Source organism: Oncorhynchus mykiss, chromosome 32 (assembly GCF_013265735.2).
Source record: "Oncorhynchus mykiss isolate Arlee chromosome 32, USDA_OmykA_1.1, whole genome shotgun sequence".
Classification (NCBI taxonomy): domain Eukaryota; kingdom Metazoa; phylum Chordata; class Actinopteri; order Salmoniformes; family Salmonidae; genus Oncorhynchus; species Oncorhynchus mykiss.
The window spans coordinates 19,740,645-19,759,792 of NC_050572.1; the positions used below are offsets into that span (position 1 = coordinate 19,740,645).

The window sequence follows — 19,148 nt, forward strand, 5'->3', positions numbered from 1 at the left end:
GACTCTCCCCTACGTCACAATGACATGGTGAACAGATTAAGCTTTCAGCGATGAACTGAAGCCACGCACACGCACACACCCACTCTGACACACATACACACTCCCGACTCCCCCCCCCCCACACACACACACACACTGTTTTGATGAACAGAAGTATGTTAACACAGTTATTCTCGCTCCTATCCACTCCACTGGACAGTGAACATTACCTGGCAGATGGCTGAGGTCAGAATATAACTCACTGAAAGTGTAATCAAATTAGGCAATAAAATAAATGATTGATTACACAGAGGTTGACATTTACATAATTAGCATCGCCAGGTTTACAGCAGAAGGTTTCCATTTAGAGAGATGATGACAGGCTCTGCTGGAAAAAGTGGAGGGAAACGTGAGTTTAATTTGGTTTGGCACCAGAGTCAACAATTGTGTATCCCAAATAGCACCCTGTTATCTCTAAAGTGCACTACTTTTTACTATGGACACTGGTCAAAAGTAGTGCACTATATAGGGCACAGGTGTCAAACTCCATGGAATGAGTTTGACATCTATGATATAGGGAAGAGGGTGCCATTTGGGATGAATACAGTGTCAGAGGACGTCTCAGAGGACGTCTTTAGAATGATGTACTTGTGTGGACATTTCCAACCTGTTTTAACTCCACCTGATGGGTTGACTTTAGGACTCTATATGCTCATAAATCCACTTTTTAATAGTGAATATTCTGATCTTTGTCAGGTCAAAGCATGACATCTGTTACAACTACAGTACTATAACTTGTCTTTATGCTGTCAATGTCTTTCAAAGTACTACTTTGTATATACCGGGGGAAACCTGCCATCAGTTTGCCTGTGCCAACATTAAAGCACATCATCAAGGGTAGTCAAAGGGCATAGAATATATACAGATTCAGAAAGATTAATCTATACACATCAGTACACTACTGTACTGTAGCAACTGTAGGCCAGCTCATTGGCCCTACTCAGCTGGGAGGGCCCTCCCTCCCTGCCAGGGTTCTTAGGGGAGATGGAGAGATACTCTGAGCTCAGCTTCCTCTCAGGAAGGGTGGAGGGGACAAGCTCTGTGATTACTCTACATGTTACTATTATGTTCTACAGTAACTAAGACCTCCAGATAGGATCAGGGGATCCATTCCTAGAATTCCAGTGTTTTCCAACCCCCACCCCCTGACCATTAAGTGGAGTCTAAAATGCTGCATTTATAAGTCGTTGATTTTAAAAGCCAGTATGCAGACTAATAGGATAGACAGCTGTTAGCATAAGTCCTTGATGAATTAGCCTAACTCTGCAGGGAGTTGATTTACATTACATAAATGCAGTGGCATTTTTAATTAGAAGGTGTGTGTGTGTGTGTGTGTGTGTGTGTGTGTGTGTGTGTGTGTGTGTGTGTGTGTGTCCCAGTCAGTGTGTAGTAATAGTGTCAACATCAGCTGTCATTAAAGCACGATGTCTCATGCATTTTTAATGGAGTTTAAACTCACTGGCCGTGTAATGGACGACAGAGTCACTATTGACCCGGTCACATTGATCAGGCCACCAGCTCCAATAGTCTCTAAACTGGTTGAACTATGAACTGGTCTGTCTCACTCATTGTGTGTACTAAATGGCACCCTTTTCCCTTCACCCATTGGGCTCTGGTCAAAGTAAGGGGCACGATAAAGGGAATAGGGTGCAATTTGGGACACACAACCCCAGTCCCCTGCTATGACCCTAATTGGCATGACACTCAATATATATTCTCCAATCAATACGGTTATCAATATCATTCACTTCTTTCTCACAGAGGTAAAGTGTATTAGTGATGGACAGCTTTTTTTAAAGGGGCGTTCTGGGATTCTGAAGGGGTAAGACAGTTCAACTAAATTCAGTCATGTTATATACTTTAAGAATCAATGGCTATATATCATTACTTTAAAACCCCTTCAAATGGATGTACTAATCTCAGATTGCCCATTTAGAGCAGTCGGAGAAATGAACTAGAGCATTGCTTTCCTTTAGCGGTAGTCTGTGCTTTAAGCAAGCTCCTCTTGTTCAATGACAAGCCAAACATCATGTAGGCTATGGAATCAGAACAATAGAAAGGGAAAGGGGGAGACCTAGTCATTTGTCCAATTGAATGTATTCAACTGAAATGTGTCTTCCGCATTTAACCCAACCCCTCTGAATCAGAGAGGTGCGGGGGGCTGCCTTAATCCACATCCACGTCTTCGGTGCCCGGGGAACAGGGGGTTAACTGCCTTGTTCAGGGGCAGAACAACAGAAGAGCTGCCTACTGTCCTTCACCAGGGATAACTTTCCTTGTCTTTCATGTGTTTCACACTTGCTCTGTTTGATACTATTAACGTGACTTGGTGTATCAGTGCCCCGTTCTCTATGCCCTGGCAAGCTTAACCAGGGCCATGTGTGTGTCCCAAATGGCACCCTATTCCCAACATAGTGCACTACTTCTGACCACGTCCAAAAGTAATACACGATATAAGGAATAGGGTGCCATGAGGGACACGTGGGTCTGCCTGTCTAGTAACTACTCTCTCCCTCTCTGCCAGGCCAAAACCCTGCGGAAGCTGATTCAGCAGACGTTCAAACAGTTTGCCAACATGAATGATGACCAGAGCATCCTCAAGTTCCTGGAGATTCTGGCGCCCGTTTACAGATATGATAAGGAGTGTTTTAAATGTGCTCTCGGGGTAGGCTGAATTTCACTTGATTACATGTTTTCTTCTGGGTTTCAAATAAAACATATACCGTCAAGATGGACATTTTAAGAATCCCAGAGAATGACTCGTACTGAACACGACTTAACTTGTACTGAACACGACTGAATGCGTTGTACTTGTTTTCTCAGAAATTCTATGGTAGTTAGGTGTGGAGTGATGCCTGGGATATTATGGTTGTATTTGGGTGGGTCTAGTCTGCATCTCTGTAGCTTAAATAAAAAATGACCAGGTTCATAGTGTCCCCTACTGGCCATAAGGAAAACAACCGTTGTTGTTTTTTGTTTCCCAGCAATGACAAAAGATGGTAACAATTAATCTAGCATTCCCTCAGATCTACTTCAAACAGTTCAAATGATGTAGCAGATGTGTTTTCATGGTTATGAGTTGGCACTTTGAATCCGACAGATTGAACTCTCAACTTAAATGTCATTGTGTGTGTTTCGCTCTTTTCCTCTTGTTGATTTGTGACTGAACTGAAGACATTTCTCAAATCTTCTTTTTGTTTTTCTCTCCGTCTTTCTTTCCTCCTGACAGTTGAGCTGGGTCATCCAAGTAGAGCTAGCCATTGGACCCGAGGAGGGCATTAGCTACCTTACAGACAAGGGTTCGACTGTGAGTTGGAAATGTTCATTTCAATATGTATTGTGTTGTGTATCCTTGTCCTGCATCTCCACACAAACAAGCACAGCCATTACAGTTGCACAACTTATATAGTTTTGACTGAAACCAAAGACGTCAAACTAAAGATATTTAGGACATATGGTGTGGTTTTCCTCGAAGAACAGCTGTCCGTCACTTAGCTGGAACCAAACACTACTTGTAACCTAGGAGTTGGTCTCTCTTCTATCTCCTCCCTATACAATACATTTCTGCCCTAAAATATTGGCATGAATGAACTGGGATTTTCAAAGAGTGTTCCTGATCATTTTCATGTTGTCCTCAGGGGCTGAGGTAATGAAACACATGTGTCTGTCTGTCCGTGTGTGTGTGAAAATCTTCCCAAAATGGCCCAAGGATTTTTGTTGTTTTTACCCATCAAACTGAGGGTATCAGATGTGTTCCATGTTATATCACCATGAGCCATGGCGTTGAGAGGTTAGTTCTGGAAGCCATGAGACCCCTCTCATTCAAAGGATATGACAAAAACATCCCTCTCAACAACAAAAAATGTGCAGCTTGAAATGGAATGTTTTCACTGAACGAATAGCTAGATAACACAAAATACATCTTCCTGAGAAATACTGTGACCATTTTAAAGTTAAAATGGAATCATCATTACTTTAAGAGTCATCTGAAACATTGTACATTAACACATATTTTGCTCCCTTGCGTGCACTTTAATGAATTGATTGATTGATTGATTCCTCTTCTCCAGCCAACACACCTGGCCAACTTCACCCAGGTGCAGACCATTGGATACTCCGTCATGGAGGACAAGGAGAGGAAGGGCATGCTGCAGCTCAACGTAGCCGGTGCTGCTGAGGTACCAATCAACCATTTCATAATAACCCTTACATTACCATGAGGTTGACTTGAACATGATTCATTCAACATGAGTAAGTGCACACATTGAAATAACCTTTGTGAATAGTGCTAATTTGACCTAATATTAGATCACTTTTTTGTAGCCAAGTCCCCCCTCCCCCTCTCTGTATGTACTCGTATTGTGTTTTTATTGAGATTTTCCTTTGTGTCAATATCTGCTTTCAATTTACTACTAATGGAAGCGGAAGTAGCATGTGAAACATGGATTTCTTGGGATGGATTTTTCAGAACAGTGGACATAAGTGTTCCATTTACAAATGGTTCCACATAGAGGTCTTCCTGTTGGGGATTACTTTTACTGTAACACACATTCATTCACTCTGGGCTCCCCCCTGTATGAATGGACCCTTTCATTTGTGATGGGCTGGCCATAGAGGATTATTATAGTATTGGGTTACTACTCTGTCTGCCATAGAGGATTATTATAGTATTGGGTTACTACTCTGTCTGCCATAGAGGATTATTATAGTATTGGGTTACTACTCTGTCTGCCATAGAGGATTATTATAGTATTGGGTTACTACTCTGTCTGCCATAGAGGATTATTATAGTATTGTGTTACTACTCTGTCTGCCATAGAGGATTATTATAGTATTGGGTTACTACTCTGTCTGCCATAGAGGATTATTATAGTATTGGGTTACTACTCTGTCTGCCATAGAGGATTATTATAGTACTGTGTTACTACACTGTCTGCTATAGAGGATTATTATAGTATTGGGTTACTACTCTGTCTGCCATAGAGGATTATTATAGTATTGTGTTACTACTCTGTCTGCCATTGAGGATTATTATAGTATTGGGTTACTACTCTGTCTGCCCGTCCATAGAGGGTTATTATAGTATTGGGTTACTACACTGTCTGCCATAGAGGATTATTCTAGTATTGGGTTACTACTCTGTCTGCCATAGAGGATTATTCTAGTATTGGGTTACTACTCTGTCTGCCATAGAGGATTATTATAGTATTGGGTTACTACTCTGTCTGCCATAGAGGATTATTATAGTATTGGGTTACTACTCTGTCTGCCATAGAGGATTATTATAGTACTGTGTTACTACACTGTCTGCTATAGAGGATTATTATAGTATTGGGTTACTACTCTGTCTGCCATAGAGGATTATTATAGTATTGGGTTACTACTCTGTCTGCCATAGAGGGTTATTATAGTAGTGGGTTACTACTCTGTCTGCCCGTCCATAGAGGATTATTATAGTATTGGGTTACTACACTGTCTGCTATAGAGGATTATTATAGTATTGGGTTACTACTCTGTCTGCGATAGAGGATTATTATAGTATTGGGTTACTACTCTGTCTGCCCGTCCATAGAGGGTTATTATAGTATTGGGTTACTACACTGTCTGCCATAGAGGATTATTCTAGTATTGGGTTACTACTCTGTCTGCCATAGAGGATTATTCTAGTATTGGGTTACTACTCTGTCTGCCATAGAGGATTATTATAGTAGTGGGTTACTACTCTGTCTGCCCGTCCATAGAGGATTATTATAGTATTGGGTTACTACACTGTCTGCCATAGAGGGTTATTATAGTATTGGGTTACTACTCTGTCTGCCATAGAGGGTTATTAAAGTAGTGGGTTACTACTCTGTCTGCCCGTCCATAGAGGATTATTATAGTATTGGGTTACTACACTGTCTGCTATAGAGGATTATTATAGTATTGGGTTACTACTCTGTCTGCCATAGAGGATTATTATAGTATTGGGTTACTACTCTGTCTGCCATAGAGGATTATTATAGTATTGGGTTACTACTCTGTCTGTCTGTCTGTCCATAGAGGATTATTATAGTATTGTGTTGCTACTCTGTCTGCCCGGCCATAGAGGATTATTATAGTATTGTGTTACTACTCTGTCTGCCATAGAGGGTTATTATAGTATTGGGTTACTACTCTGTCTGCCATAGAGGATTATTATAGTATTGGGTTACTACTCTGTCTGCCATAGAGGATTATTATAGTATTGGGTTACTACTCTGTCTAACATAGAGGATTATTATAGTATTGTGTTACTACTCTGTCTGCCATAGAGGATTATTATAGTATTGTGTTACTACTCTGTCTGCCATAGAGAATTATTATAGTATTGGGTTACTACTCTGTCTGCCCGTCCATAGAGGATTATTATAGTATTGTGTTACTACTCTGTCTGCCATAGATGATTATTATAGTATTGGGTTACTACACTGTCTGCCCGTCCATAGAGGGTTATTATAGTACTGTGTTACTACTGTGTCTGCCCGTCCATAGAGGGTTATTATAGTACTGTGTTACTACTGTGTCTGCCATAGATTATTATTATAGTATTGGGTTACTACACTGTCTGCCCGTCCATAGAGGGTTATTATAGTATTGGGTTACTACACTGTCTGCCCGTCCATAGAGGATTATTATAGTATTGGGTTACTACACTGTCTGCTATAGAGGATTATTATAGTATTGGGTTACTACTCTGTCTGCGATAGAGGATTATTATAGTATTGGGTTACTACTCTGTCTGCCCGTCCATAGAGGGTTATTATAGTATTGGGTTACTACACTGTCTGCCATAGAGGATTATTCTAGTATTGGGTTACTACTCTGTCTGCCATAGAGGATTATTCTAGTATTGGGTTACTACTCTGTCTGCCATAGAGGATTATTATAGTAGTGGGTTACTACTCTGTCTGCCCGTCCATAGAGGATTATTATAGTATTGGGTTACTACACTGTCTGCCATAGAGGGTTATTATAGTATTGGGTTACTACTCTGTCTGCCATAGAGGGTTATTATAGTAGTGGGTTACTACTCTGTCTGCCCGTCCATAGAGGATTATTATAGTATTGGGTTACTACACTGTCTGCTATAGAGGATTATTATAGTATTGGGTTACTACTCTGTCTGCCATAGAGGATTATTATAGTATTGGGTTACTACTCTGTCTGCCATAGAGGATTATTATAGTATTGGGTTACTACTCTGTCTGTCTGTCTGTCCATAGAGGATTATTATAGTATTGTGTTGCTACTCTGTCTGCCCGGCCATAGAGGATTATTATAGTATTGTGTTACTACTCTGTCTGCCATAGAGGGTTATTATAGTATTGGGTTACTACTCTGTCTGCCATAGAGGATTATTATAGTATTGGGTTACTACTCTGTCTGCCATAGAGGATTATTATAGTATTGTGTTACTACTCTGTCTGCCATAGAGAATTATTATAGTATTGGGTTACTACTCTGTCTGCCCGTCCATAGAGGATTATTATAGTATTGTGTTACTACTCTGTCTGCCATAGATGATTATTATAGTATTGGGTTACTACACTGTCTGCCCGTCCATAGAGGGTTATTATAGTACTGTGTTACTACTGTGTCTGCCCGTCCATAGAGGGTTATTATAGTACTGTGTTACTACTGTGTCTGCCATAGATTATTATTATAGTATTGGGTTACTACACTGTCTGCCCGTCCATAGAGGGTTATTATAGTATTGGGTTACTACACTGTCTGCCCGTCCATAGAGGATTATTATAGTACTGTGTTACTACTGTGTCTGCCTGTCCATAGAGGGTTATTATAGTACTGTGTTACTACTGTGTCTGCCCGTCCATAGATGATTATTATAGTATTGGGTTACTACTCTGCCTGTCAGTCAGTGGTAGCGCAGAGCACATGTCCCAAATGGCACCCTATTCACTGTATAGTGCACTACTTTTGACCAGAGCCTAATGCGCTCTAGACCAAAGTAGTGCATTATAAAGGGAATAGGGTGCCATCTTGGACGCAAGCCAGGAGTAAGATGTGGCGGGTGGTAAAGTGATGAACACAGTCACAGTGCTATTCTGTAGTCATCTGTTCACTGTGGTATTACTGTTGTTATGAATCAGCACAGGAAGGAAGTTATGTCAGTGGAATACATGGATATTGTGTGTGTGTCTGTGTGTTAGTGAGCCTGTGTTCCTGAATGTGTGTATGCCCATGTGTGTGTCTGTAGTGTGTGTGTCTGTGTGTCTGTAGTGCGTGTATGTGTCTGTAGTGTGTGTGTGTGTGTGTCTGCAGTGTGTGTTTGTGTGCGTGCGTGTGTGTCTGCAGTGTGTGTGTGTGTCTGCAGTGTGTGTGTGTCTGCAGTGTCAGTGTCAGTGTGTGTGTGTGTGTCTGTAGTGTGTGTCTGCAGTGTGTGTTTGTGTGTGTGTCTGCAGTGTGTGTGTGTGTGTGTGTGTGTGTGTCTGCAGTGTGTGTGTGTCTGCAGTGTCAGTGTGTGTGTGTGTGTGTGTGTGTGTGTGTGTGTGTGTGTGTGTGTGTGTGTAGTGTGTGTCTACAGTGTGTGTTTGTGTGTGTGTCTGCAGTGTGTGTCTGCAGTGTGTGTGTCTGCAGTGTGTGTATGTCTGCAGTGTGTGTGTCTACAGTGTGTGTATGTCTGCAGTGTGTGTGGTGTGTGTGTGTGTGTGTGTGTGGTGTGTGTGTGTGCGTCTGCAGTGTATGTGTGTTTGTGTGTCTGCAGTGTGTGTGTCTGCAGTGTGTGTGTGTGTTTGTGTGTCTGCAGTGTGTGTGTCTGCATTGTGTGTGTGTGTGTGTGTGTGTGCGTGGTGTGTGTGGGTCTGCAGTGTGTGTGGGTCTGCAGTGTGTGTGGGTCTGCAGTTTGTGTGTGTGGGTCTGCAGTGTGTGTGTGTGGGTCTGCAGTGTGTGTGTGTGTCTGCAGTGTGTGTGTGTGTGTGTGTGTGTCTGCAGTGTGTGTGTGTGTGTGTGTGTGTCTGCAGTGTGTGTGTGTGTGTGTGTGTCTGCTGTGTGTGTGTGTCTGCAGTGTGTGTGTCTGCAGTGTGTGTGTGTGTCTGCAGTGTGTGTGTGGTTGTGCGCGTCTGCAGTGTGTGTGTGGGTGTTTGTGTGTGTGTGTGTGTGTGTCTGCAGTGTGTGTGGGAGTGTCTGCAGTGTGTGTGTCTGCAGTGTGTGTGTGGGTGTGTGTCTGCAGTGTATGTGTGTCTGCAGTGTGTGTGTGTGTGTGTGTGTCTGCAGTGTATGTGTGTCTGCAGTGTGCGTGTGTGTGTGAGGGTCTACTGTGTGTGTGTGTGTATGTGTGTGTGTGTGTGTGTGTGTGTGTTTGTGTGTGTGTGTGTGTCTGCAGTGTGTGTGGGAGTGTCTGCAGTGTGTGTGTCTGCAGTGTGTGTGTGGGTGTGTGTCTGCAGTGTATGTGTGTCTGCAGTGTGTGTGTGTGTGTCTGCAGTGTATGTGTGTCTGCAGTGTGCGTGTGTGTGTGAGGGTCTACTGTGTGTGTGTGTGTGTATGTGTGTGTGTGTGTGTGTGTGTGTGTGTGTGTGTGTGTGTGTGTGTGTGTGTGTGTGTGTGTGTGTGTTTGTGTGGGTCTGCAGTGTGTGTTTGTGTGTCTGTGTTTGAGACAAATGCGGAGTTCCCCCTACAGTGTTTGTGTGATGGGAGGGGGCAGCTGGCAGCCCCAGGCAGAGCAGAACAGTTGTAACAGCCCTGTCTGTCTGTCTGTCCGTCCCTCTGCCCGTGCTGGTAATAATGGCTCTTTGTGGGCTGCTGTTGTGTCCACAGCCTCTCACAGTGACCACGCCGTCACTCACCACAGCTGAAAACATGGCCGACCTCATAGACGGCTACTGTCGCCTGGTAAACGGAGTCACCCAGTCCTTCATCATACGGCCGCAGAAAGGTACATCTTCCTCACACACACACACACACACACACACACACACACACACAGTCTCAAAAACACACTAAGAAGTGAACTTGCGTATGTTTGATAGCTTGTGTTTGTGTTGATTTTACTAGATTGTTTTCAAGACACACACACACACTATCTCAGAAAGATAGTCTACATTTGAGTTTGAGTTGTTTTGCTGCTGACATGGTTAGGTAAGTCTCACACTGTCTGAAAAAGATACTTCTACTAAGAATTATTACTGTAGTTGAAGGGTTTGTGTTTATTGACAATACTTGGTTTTCAAGATTGCGTTGCGGCAGTGACGGTCACAGATTCACTCTGCCTTGGGTGATGTTGTCATTTGAGTCTAAATGGACAGCATTGTATTAGGCAATCACCATGACAGTAGGCAGTAGTGTGATTTCTTTCTGTTTACAAGGTTTCCAGTTGTAGCTTGATTTGGAATCATGTATTGTTTTGGTCATGACTGCCATGTTTAGTAGTCGTAGTTGAATTCACTTTCAATACCTTTATCAGTCTGAGAGAGATCTGGTATTTTCAACAAACACCTAGTCTTTTCTCAAGCAGTAAAGATCTGTTTTTTGGGAGGGGCCTTTTAAGCCTTTTTTGGAGTTGGACTGTGTGCTTTTTCCTGTGTGGGAGGAAGGGGAGCGGTTCAAACAGGCTACTCCTCTCCTGTGTTTGTGATTTTCCCCTCATTTTACATTTGACATTTTAGTCATTTAGCAGTGTGACTTACAGTAGTGAGTGCATACAGTTTTCATACTTTTTCACATTGGTCCCCCGTGGGAGTCGAACCAACAACCCTAGCATTGCAAGCGCCAATGCTTTACCAACTGAGCCACACGGGACCGACTCCACCTCTTCCTTTTTATTTCATCTTTTTTTAGTGGGTCGATTTGATTTAATATTGCCGATAGTTTAGCTTCCAGCAATGTAATTGTCTGCATCATTTCCAATCCCCCATATATTTTCGGGGTAAATATATGTATAAAATATACATATATTTATTTTTTATATATTTTCCGTTATTACTTTCCCCTAACCCTACCATCCCAATTGGAGTAAACTAATGGACAACAACACTTAGTCTTCTACTCCCAGTTTATACACACTAGTTACATTTGACAGACACTATTTTTTGTTTGTTTTTATTCCCATCCTTCAGCTCCACTCAACCCCTCCCATCTATCTCTGAACACCATCCAGTTTTTATTTATTTATTTGTCATATATTTTTCAACTGTGCTGTGATGTTTCACAAAAACTCTGAACCTTTCTATTCTCATAGATTCAACAGATTGTAAATGAAAGATAAATATTTTAGCTAAGCGTATTGGTATATTATTGATCGATTGACTATGACTTTTTAAATCACCCAGCAGTGCTATTTGCAGAGTTAGTTCCAGATAAATGTTGCATTTCTTCAGCCATTCCTGAACCTGTGACCAAGAATAAGCTACATATGGACAGTACCAAAACTTAATGATCTAATGATTCTGTCTCTTTGCAGCAAAAATCAGCAGAACTGGGATAGTTGTATCCCCCAAATATATACAATTTTATTAGTTGTGAGAATTTTGGATAATAATTTTAATTAAAAAACTCACATTTTGGAATCCGCATAGTTTTGTGTAAGTTCATAAACCATGTGCCATGGAATCAGTACATTAAAAATCTCTTCCCAACTATTTTGCAATCTATATGGTAGAGCTGTCAATTTGTTTGTCCTTAAATGAAACCGGTATACTTTTTTATTTATCACAATTTTCTTTAGCCAATTTTGGTCTTTTAATGCGAGGCCGACAGACAAGTTCCAGATAACACTGTCACTTGGATTTTAGTATTCTGGTATTCAAAATAATGATGCTTTACGGTATATGCTTTGCTTAACAATACCTCTCATCTGTATTTTCAGAGGGAGAGAGAGCACTGCCTTCAATCCCCAAGTAAGTATCTGCCATACACTAAATGATTTGTCAACGGGTATACTTTGAATGTTCATTCACGTAAAAATGATATATGATGGTGTTAACATAAAGAGCTGTGTAAGAAACAAACAAACAAACAAACAAACATGCGTGAAAAAAAACATCTGCTCAGTAAATCTATTTGTAGGACCCCTAGCGTCAGAGCTCTGTTATCCAATGACACCCATTGTATTTCCTCTCCATGCTATAATTACTGGACATTAGGTAATTCAGGGAAATCAGTTGACTAGTTAGAACTAGTGTTAGAGAGGTGTTTTCCACAATCTCACCTTCTCTCACTCTTTTAAAAACCCACTCAAGACAGTTCTGGGGCAGAATCTTGATAAATAGTTCCCTACAGTAGGATCTTCTCAGAACATCTCCTCCCTATTCCCCTCCTATTGGTCCAGCACCTCCACACTAGATCCTTCCAAGACTCTCCAAGAAGAAGAGTGGCTCAGTGGAGGAGAATGATACTCAGCATAGTGTGGATGTTTTCCACATAGCCCCAGATATTATTTTCAGGAATATGCTGGATCCTCCTGGAGTTGCTGTGGATGCTGTTGATTTACTTGCTGGTTTTAGGTTAGGGAATTTCTCATGTTGATTCTCTCTGTCTCCAACCTTTACCCTTCAGGGTGCCCAACAATGAGAAGAGGATAGTAGAGGGGGTGGTCCGGAGCGCCGGGGTGCGTGCCATCTCTGTCTCAGGTAAGAGATCTGTGCCTCCTCAACATCGCAGACTTTTACTGGATATAGCTGGGCTATTGATGGAAGAAAATATGACCATGCTTTTTTATAATATAATCCCAGTCAAGATAATTCCAGATGCTTCCTGTCCATTGATCTGTAAAGCCACTGGATATTATTACATATTAGATATCTAATACAGAACCCATCACATGAAATCCCTTACTTGGATGTGTGTGGGTATTGGGGTTTAATGATGCTCAATGATGGATAAACAGGCTATTATACTTTAGCCATTTATGAAAAGCGGGCAGAATTGATTTGATTTAGGCCTAGTCTCTGTCAGCTCTAGTCTTTGTTGTTGATCCTAAGATATAGATGGTTAGTGCAATCACAGGACATGTTAAGCTTTCTCCACCGATTATTCTTGTAAGAGCAAGAACAGATGCCGGGCGTGTGTGTGGTGGTAACAGGAAATCAATTCAGCATGATAAGTAATGGTGAAGCTGAGTAATTCGGGGCTGAAGGGCTGTAACACCATGGTGGATAATAAACGTCATCTGCTGAGACAAACAGTCCAGTCCAGGGCCAGGTCAGATTTAATCTGTGTCCCAAATGGCACCATATTCCCTACATAGTAGTACACTATGTAGTAGTAGTACACTATGTAGTAGTAGTAGTACACTATGTAGGGAATATGGTGCCTTTTGGGATGCATACAGCCTTAACATGCCTGTGGATTAGCAAGTGGCAGGGGGAGTCAGTGCTAAGGAGATGGGTAGGAGGTTAACAGGGGCAGCAGGTGCCTCTACCTCTCTCTTCCCCATTCTATTTCTCCCCCCCCCCTTCTCCCTCTTTCCCAGTCTATCTCTCCCCCCTCTCTTTCCCCCCATCCCTCTGCTTCTCTCTTTTCCCCAGTCTATTTCTATTTATCTTCCTCCTTATCTCTCTCTCCCCCCTCTCTTTCCCTCCATCCCTCTGCTTCTCTCTTTTCCCCAGTCTATTTCTATTTATCTTCCTCATCTCTCTCCCCCCCTCTCTTTCCCTCCATCCCTCTGCTTCTCTCTTTTCCCCAGTCTATTTCTATTTCTATTCCTCCTTATCTCTCTCTCCCCCTCTCTTTCCCTCCATCCCTCTGCTTCTCTCTTTTCCCCAGTCTATTTCTATTTATCTTCCTCCTTATCTCTCTCTCCCCTCTCTTTCCCTCCATCCCTCTGCTTCTCTCTTTTCCCCAGTCTATTTCTATTTATCTTCCTCCTTATCTCTCTCTCCCCCCTCTCTTTCCCTCCATCCCTCTGCTTCTCTCTTTTCCCCAGTCTATTTCTATTTATCTTCCTCCTTATCTCTCTCCCCCCTCTCTTTCCCTCCATCCCTCTGCTTCTCTCTATTTCTATTTATCTTCCTCATCTCTCTCTCCCCCCTCTCTTTCCCTCCATCCATCTGCTTCTCTCTTTTCCCCAGTCTATTTCTATTTATCTTCCTCATATCTCTCTCCCCCCTCTCTTTCCCTCCATCCCTCTGCTTCTCTCTTTTCCCCAGTCTATTTCTATTTATCTTCCTCCTTATTTCTCTCTCCCGCTCTCTCCCTCCCCGTCCATCCCTCTGCCTCTCTCTCGTCCCCAGTCTATCTCTATCTCTCGTTCTCTTCTTTATCTCCTAAATGTCAGAGGACTGTGATGGAACTGCTGAATGTTAATAGCCTGGGGGCTCCAGTGACAGACAGATTAAGGCCTGATTGAAGGGGTTGTCCAGAGCCCTGTTAACTGACCAGAGGTTAGGGGTGTAGAGAGTCAGACATTATGGTATCAAATAGATGCTTGTTTACTATGCTGCTGAGAGAGGAGAGCCTGGCACTGAGGTTGGGAGGTTCAGAGGGTGACATAGGGTGTCCTTAAATGTCATAGGGTTTCATTACATGTCATAGGGTGTCATTAAATGTCATAGGGTTTCATTAAATGTTATAGGGTGTCATTAAATGTCATAGGGTTTCATTAAATGTCATAGGGTGTCATTCAATGTCATAGAGTGTCATTAAATGTCATAGGGTTTCATTAAATGTCATAGGGTGTCATTAAATGTCATAGGGTGTCATTAAATGTCATAGGGTTTCATTAAATGTCATAGGGTGTCATTAAATGTCATAGGGTTTCATTAAATGTTATAGGGTGTCATTAAATGTCATAGGGTGTCATTAAATGTCATAGGGTGTCATTAAATGTCATAGTGTTTCATTAATGTCATAGGGTTTCATTAATGTCATAGGGTTTCATTAAATGTTATAGGGTGTCATTAAATGTCATAGAGTGTCATTAAATGTCATAGGGTTTCATTAAATGTCATAGGGTGTCATTAAATGTCATAGGGTTTCATTAATGTCATAGGGTTTCATTAAATGTCATTTAAGTGTCCTAGGGTGTCATTAAAGTGACATAGGATGTCATTAAAGTGTCATAGGGTGTCATTAAGTATCATAGGGTGTCATTAAAGTGTCATAGGGTGTCATTAAGTATCATATGGTGTCATAGGGTGTCATGAAAGTGTCATAGGGTGTCATTAAATGTAATTTAAGTGTCCTAGGGTGTCATTAAAGTGTCATAGGGTGTCATTAAGTATCATTGGGTGTCATTAAATTGTCGTTAAAGTGTCATAGGGTGTCATTGGTGCAATAGGGTGTCATTAAAGTGCCCTAGGGTGTCATTAAAGTGTCATAGGGCATCATTAAGTATCATAGGGTGTCATAGGGTGTCACTAAAGTGTCATAGGGTGTCATTAACTGCCATAGGGTGTCATAGGGTGTCATTAGTGTCATATATTGTCATTAACTGCCATAGGGTGTTATAGGGTGTCATTGAGTCTCATAAGGTTTCAATAAATGTCATAGGGTGTTAGTGTCACAGGGTATCTAAGGATTCCTCAGCTCTCAAGGAGAAGGTGAATCATATATGTATGGGAGTCAGTCATAGGGAACTATTATTTGATTGTAGCTACACAGTAATATGAAGGTTGAGGGGTGTTGTATTCACTGATAGTATATTTTCACATATTTGGTTTAGAGTTTACTGGTGTGTTTCAAACTGTATGGTTTGATGATTTTTGGGCATATTCTCATAGTAGGCCTATTTAAAACACTTGTTTAAATAAAGTTCTTGAAACAAACCACGGGAGAAGTCTACTCTCTACTACTATCAGTAAATAATAGTAATGCTGCTAGTTTCAGTCTATTTGAAACTGTTTTAGTTCTTTTTTGTGAATATGTTTTAGCAATTTATTCAGACAGTTAGGAAGATCAGAGGGGGAGACAGGCAAGTGGAAGAAACCGTGAGCAAGGTGGGGATCGAACCCCGGTGTGCGGTGGGGAGTTGTATATGAGACTTGTGCCGAGAAGTGTTACAATGACACCACAGCTCTGCACTTGATAGTTTTTTTATTTATTTTGACGGTCTGAATTCCGTTTTTACACCAGTTCTCCCTGATACCATCCGTCAATGCCATTTCTCAGAAAGATGTCAGATAGAAATTCCCGTAGGGACAGCAGCAGCTTGCTGCTCACATAAATCCAATATATTTAACTGAACACATTCCATATGTGTCAGCGTACAGTTGTACACAAGACCTTTTGTAGAAGTGCGAATCAATTCCTTAGCCCTGGACGCCATATCAGGCATAGAATAGTGAAGGACTTATTACTATGCTGTTGATTGAAATGCAGAATTGGCATAATTTGAGTAAGGCTATAGTTCCCCTGTCGGCTTTGACTTCCCTGTTGGTATAGGAAAGAAGAGATGTATTCATATTACTATTGACGTATTTCATGTCGTTTCATTACAGACGTGCCATGACAGAGTGGTAATGATTTCTGAGGTGTAAATGGATATGTAGCATTTTGTCTGTAATATGGGGAAAGCTTCGGACATCATCACACCAACATTTATCACTCCTTAACATATACACAAATGCTGTCTGCTGCTCAATGTGTGTTCTGTGGTGTTGGGTGAAGTTTCCCCTAGAGGCTAATCTTGGGTCAGTTTTGCATTTTCCCCACTAATGGTAAAAGTTAGGATTGAGGGAGGGGAAGCTGATTCTAGATCTGTACCTAGGAGAAACTTCACCCCAGAGCTGTTTCTGTCAGAAAAACTATTAGTCTCTTTTTCTCACCATCTCTCCTGCTCTGTCATCCTTCTCTCTGATTTGCTGAAGATTCTGTGAACTCTGTGACCCCGACGCCTCCTAAACCTGCTAAAGCCAGGCGCTTTCTCCTTCCTTTCGTCTTCTGTGCCCATGACTCTCCGCCAAAGGGTACCACTGCTCTGATTGGCTTACTCGACTGACACTGCTTTCTGTTTTTCTCTGACTAACCCTGTCTGCCCCACTGTCCCCGAATCCCCAACACTCACACAACACGTGTGTAGGGGATTTAGGGGAAATGAGGGGATGAAACTTTAGCTGAACAAAAGTTCTGGTGTGAAGTGCACTAAAATCTCTCTAAACTGACTGACAAAGCAACACCTACAATGGCCAAACAGAACTAGCCTGGCGGGGAAAAGTTTGAGAAACTGTGTTAAGAAGGAACATGTCTAGTAAATGACTTGACGTACATACCCTATCCTTGACGTGGCTGAAAATAAAAAACATTGAAACTGATCCAGTTTTCCAAGACAGTGAGTCCCCATTTTATTTTCCAGGAAGCGTGTCGTCTGCTGATTGTAGTCGAGCCATGGCCCGCAAATCAATAGAGGTTGCATCCCAAATGGCACCCCATTCCCTATATAGTGCACTACTTTTGACCTGAGCCCAATGGGTCTTGGTTAAAAGTAGTGCACTATAAAGGGAATAGGGTGCCATTTGGGATGTATATAGAGCCTGACGGGGCTGATGGCGCAGCGATCTGGTTGATCCGCAGCATCCCAAATGGCACCCCATTCCATATATAGTGCACTACTTTTGACCTGAGCCCTATGGGTCTTGGTTAAAAGTAGTGCACTATATAGGGAATAGGGTGCCATTTGGGATGTATATAGAGCCTGACGGGGCTGATGGCGCAGCGATCTGTTTGATCCGCCGCCAGGTTCAAGATGCTGTAAGCATCAGACCACCAGACTCTTAAAGAGACCCTTTAATAGCTGTACATCTAATTTAACAACCATCTGTTTATATTGCTAAAATGACACCAGTGATTTATATGTCCCTATCATTTTAGGTCGATTTTGCCAAACTGAGTTTATGCCCTTGAACAAGGATAATGTTGAACAAGGATAATGTTGAACAAGGATAATGTGTCAAAAAAAGTATCTAACTAACAAAGTTAACCAATACTAACTTCTGGACATGTGACTTCTGTCCTGCCCGCTGTCACCTGTTTAACAGCTTCGTATTGGTCCACGCTTCTGTCTCAGCTGTTTAACAGCTTCCTATTAGCTCACGTTCCTATCCGTCACAGTGGCCCATGCTAAGAATAGCCAATGAACTCTACTGACCCCCTTCCGAACAATGCTGGCTGAAGTTCACTACTCTGGCTGTCCCCTCAACCAAACTGAATCAGGTTCCACACATTCCAACGACAGACTAATTCAATTTAAAGTAGAAGCTTAGAAAATAAAATACTTTCCCAATGGATTGGATACACTTGTGAAATTCCCAGTCCCTGCTTGTTTTGAGGGAGTGTGGGTCACGGTAACAATTATTAAACCCATTTTGAATTAATTATACTGTGTCTTTTATACTTTTCATATCTTTCTATGGTGTGTAACCTCTCGCTCTCTTTCTCTCCCTCTCCCTTCCTCCCTCTCTCCCTTCCTCCCTCTCTCCCTCCCCCTCTCTCTCTGTTTGGCATGCTCTCCTTGGACCTGCAGAGGATTGTAGTGGGGATGGTAAAGTTTGCTTTTTAATATTTCCCTCCATTCCTTCCTGTCACCTGCTACTAACTCACTGGGGTCATGGGGGATTCAGGGGGTTGTGGGTTGTGTTGTGTGTGTATCACTCATGAACCATATCAATCAAATGAATCATGAATCAAATTAAATTAATCTGTTTTTTATCTATCTGCTTGTAGTTTGTCATTAGTAATGTACTTATCATGCAATAGACCTGATTGGAGGGAAACAATGTAACAGTTAACGTTTCCAGAAAATGTGCTGAAAACTGTCTTAGCTGCAGTGCTTCCCTGTGATTCAAATCAATTTAGTTTGATTGAGCCTGTCTGGAGTGCCAAATTGACAGAGTTTGTACTTTTAGGACTATTCTGTTGGTCCCAAGGTGCCAGGCAAGCTCAATCAAGCACAGTTTAAAGTATTTGAAATAAAACAAATACTATTTGACCCCAGGTCTGGTCTGTCCCACGCTCTGGAACTGTATCCACAGAGAGTCTCAGAGTAAGATCAGTTCTGCCTTTTTTTTTTATAATGAATAAGATTAGATTGGGGGGGGGGGGGGGGGGGGGGGCTCCTACTCTGAGTGGCTTTCTGAATACATTCCCTGCTGTCTGCCTGCATCTTTAAGGGCCCAGCTCCCAGCCCTCTCTCAGCTCGG

General features: G+C 42.0%; 1 protein-coding gene across 20 annotated transcripts in view; it reads left to right on the forward strand.

The window, feature by feature from the left end:
- ptk2aa (protein tyrosine kinase 2aa) overlaps window positions 1–19,148 on the forward strand; it is a 176,462-nt gene that overhangs the window by 132,667 nt on the left and 24,647 nt on the right. For 10 of the 20 annotated variants that reach the window (XM_036971804.1, XM_036971795.1, XM_036971787.1 and 7 more), the window contains 8 exons: window positions 2,564–2,704; window positions 3,269–3,346; window positions 4,110–4,217; window positions 9,835–9,952; window positions 11,882–11,912; window positions 12,571–12,644; window positions 16,821–16,919; window positions 18,473–18,490. In XM_036971804.1, the coding sequence (XP_036827699.1) occupies window positions 2,564–2,704; window positions 3,269–3,346; window positions 4,110–4,217; window positions 9,835–9,952; window positions 11,882–11,912; window positions 12,571–12,644; window positions 16,821–16,919; window positions 18,473–18,490 (667 nt within the window). The remainder of the gene's footprint in view (window positions 1–2,563; window positions 2,705–3,268; window positions 3,347–4,109; window positions 4,218–9,834; window positions 9,953–11,881; window positions 11,913–12,570; window positions 12,645–16,820; window positions 16,920–18,472; window positions 18,491–19,148) is intronic. The other 10 variants (XM_036971796.1, XM_036971797.1, XM_036971800.1 and 7 more) reach the window with 3 other exon arrangements.